Below are 1,890 nucleotides of genomic sequence, written 5' to 3'. Positions count from 1 at the left end.
GGGTCTTGGGGCAGGGCTCCGGGAGACAGCAGCCTCCCATGGGAAACCAGCACAGGCTGTGGATGCACCCAGCGTGGGGAAGCTCCTACCTTGTCTCCTCCTTCACTCCCCATGTCCGTTTGCACCCAGCCGGGATGGAAAGTGACGCAGAGGATGCCGTGTTCCTGGTACCCCATGGACTGGCACCTGGTGAGCATGTTCAGAGCAGCCTGTGGAGACAGCACAGGGATCAGGTGAGAACTGGGGCAACGTGCTGTGAGTGAGGTGTAGGGACTGTCAGAGCTGATACTGGAAGGCTCATTAAGTCATTGGCCAAGTGGAGAAGGTTGGCTCAGGCTCAACGTGGCACATACCTTGCTACAGCGGTAACAGACAGCTTGTATGGCTTCCCATAAATACATTTCTCTGATAGATCCTCCTATACTGGAAATGTTGATGATGGCTGCCTTGCTGCAACTCATCCCCGAACCTGGGCTCCCCTGGGCTGCCTTCTTCAGCATTGGCAGGAACGCCTGTGGGGAGGAAAATGAGAAGCATGCACAGAGGAGACTCATTGGGAGGGCATGTTTCTTTCTGTAGTGGGTCATATCAGAGCAACAGAATCAGAAAACAGTTGTTATTGGCAGATATCTCTGTAGATCATCTGGTGCAACCTCCCCTATTGTATGGGAACTGCTGAATCACAGCCTGAACCTCTGATTGATCACCTGAGGCGAGCACCGAGTCAGCCCTGGGAGCACAGGTGAAGGCAATTCTCCTGGCTGCACTTCTCCTAGACCCATTTAAGAGCTGACTACCAGTGGGAATGGATCTCTTTTTGAAGATCCCTCCTTTGGTGTTTTACAGTAAGCCCTGGACTAGGGTATGCACTCTATCTATCTACTCTCTTTTTGTATAATGGCCTGCTTAGCCAAACTCCCTGGTATATTTCATAATTATAACATCTGTATATCCGTTGATTATATACTTACCCAAGCAGAGTCACCAAGAGCCCATTACCCAAGACCATGTCCAGGTGACTTCTGAGCATCTCCAAGAAGGGACACTGGACAGTACCAGCAATGAGCCCCTGCCAACACTCAACCACCCACCAGTGCTAAAAACAAAGGCAGAGTGCAAATTCTTATTCCTCTGGCTCAGATCGTGATACTCTGCTCTCTGGCATGGGCCCGTACCTATGCATTCTTATCTTGTGGCCCCAGGCTCCAAAGTGCCAAATTCTTCAGCCTGCCTCCTGGTCCCAACCTGGAATGGGCACTGTGTGCTCATCCCTTTCTGCACTCATTTGAATACCTACTTCTGACATCAAGAGAGACCTGAGTGGGACCTGAAGTGTGAGGGACCTGACAGCAGGGCAAGAAGACAGCAGGCAGAGAGTAGATGAGGGCCCCGTCCTACCCACCACTACCTCCATCCATAGAGGATCTGAGAGGGCCTCAGTACAGGGACGTTCCTGGAGCTGTGGTGAGCACGTTACCTGGCTGAGCAGCAGGGGTGCAATGGTGTTGGTGGTGTACACCTCAGACATGTCCTTCAGTGTCTCGGTGTCAAGCGTGTTTGCCCTTACAATCCCAGCATTGTTGATGAGGAGGTTCAGCCCCGAGCCCTTGAGGCGCTCCCCGACGCTGGCTGCGGCCGCCTTGATGCTGGCGGGATCGGTGACTTCTGCAGAGGCGAGGTGGGGAGGTGAGAGCCCGCTGCCCTTGGTGTCTGCCAGCAGGCACGGTGCTGGGACAGAGCCCTGCACCAGGGATGTGGGAGGACGCAGTGCTGGCAGAGCGGGGAGCCCAGGGAGGCACCTTGTGCTACAGCTGTGTCACCTACCGAGCGGGACGATGACCAGGGTGGGGTGCTTGGAGGCCAATTTCTGCAGCTCCTGTAGAAGACAGC

The 1,890-nt window shown here is 54.3% G+C and overlaps 1 protein-coding gene across 1 annotated transcript in view; it reads right to left on the bottom strand.

Annotated features, from left to right (window-relative positions):
- LOC100540290 (C-factor-like) overlaps positions 1–1,885 on the bottom strand; it is a gene marked incomplete at its 5' end in the record, with an annotated part of 8,232 nt that extends 6,347 nt beyond the window's left edge. The window contains 4 exons of the mRNA XM_019619689.1: positions 90–209; positions 354–512; positions 1,478–1,665; positions 1,825–1,885. Of these exons, the coding sequence (XP_019475234.1) occupies positions 90–209; positions 354–512; positions 1,478–1,665; positions 1,825–1,885 (528 nt within the window). The remainder of the gene's footprint in view (positions 1–89; positions 210–353; positions 513–1,477; positions 1,666–1,824) is intronic.
- Between the last annotated feature and the right edge of the window lie 5 nt (positions 1,886–1,890).

This window comes from Meleagris gallopavo, chromosome 13 (assembly GCF_000146605.3).
Source record: "Meleagris gallopavo isolate NT-WF06-2002-E0010 breed Aviagen turkey brand Nicholas breeding stock chromosome 13, Turkey_5.1, whole genome shotgun sequence".
NCBI classification, from domain to species: domain Eukaryota; kingdom Metazoa; phylum Chordata; class Aves; order Galliformes; family Phasianidae; genus Meleagris; species Meleagris gallopavo.
The sequence above is the reverse complement of the archived record's forward strand: the minus strand, read 5'-3'. Positions and strand labels throughout refer to the sequence as shown.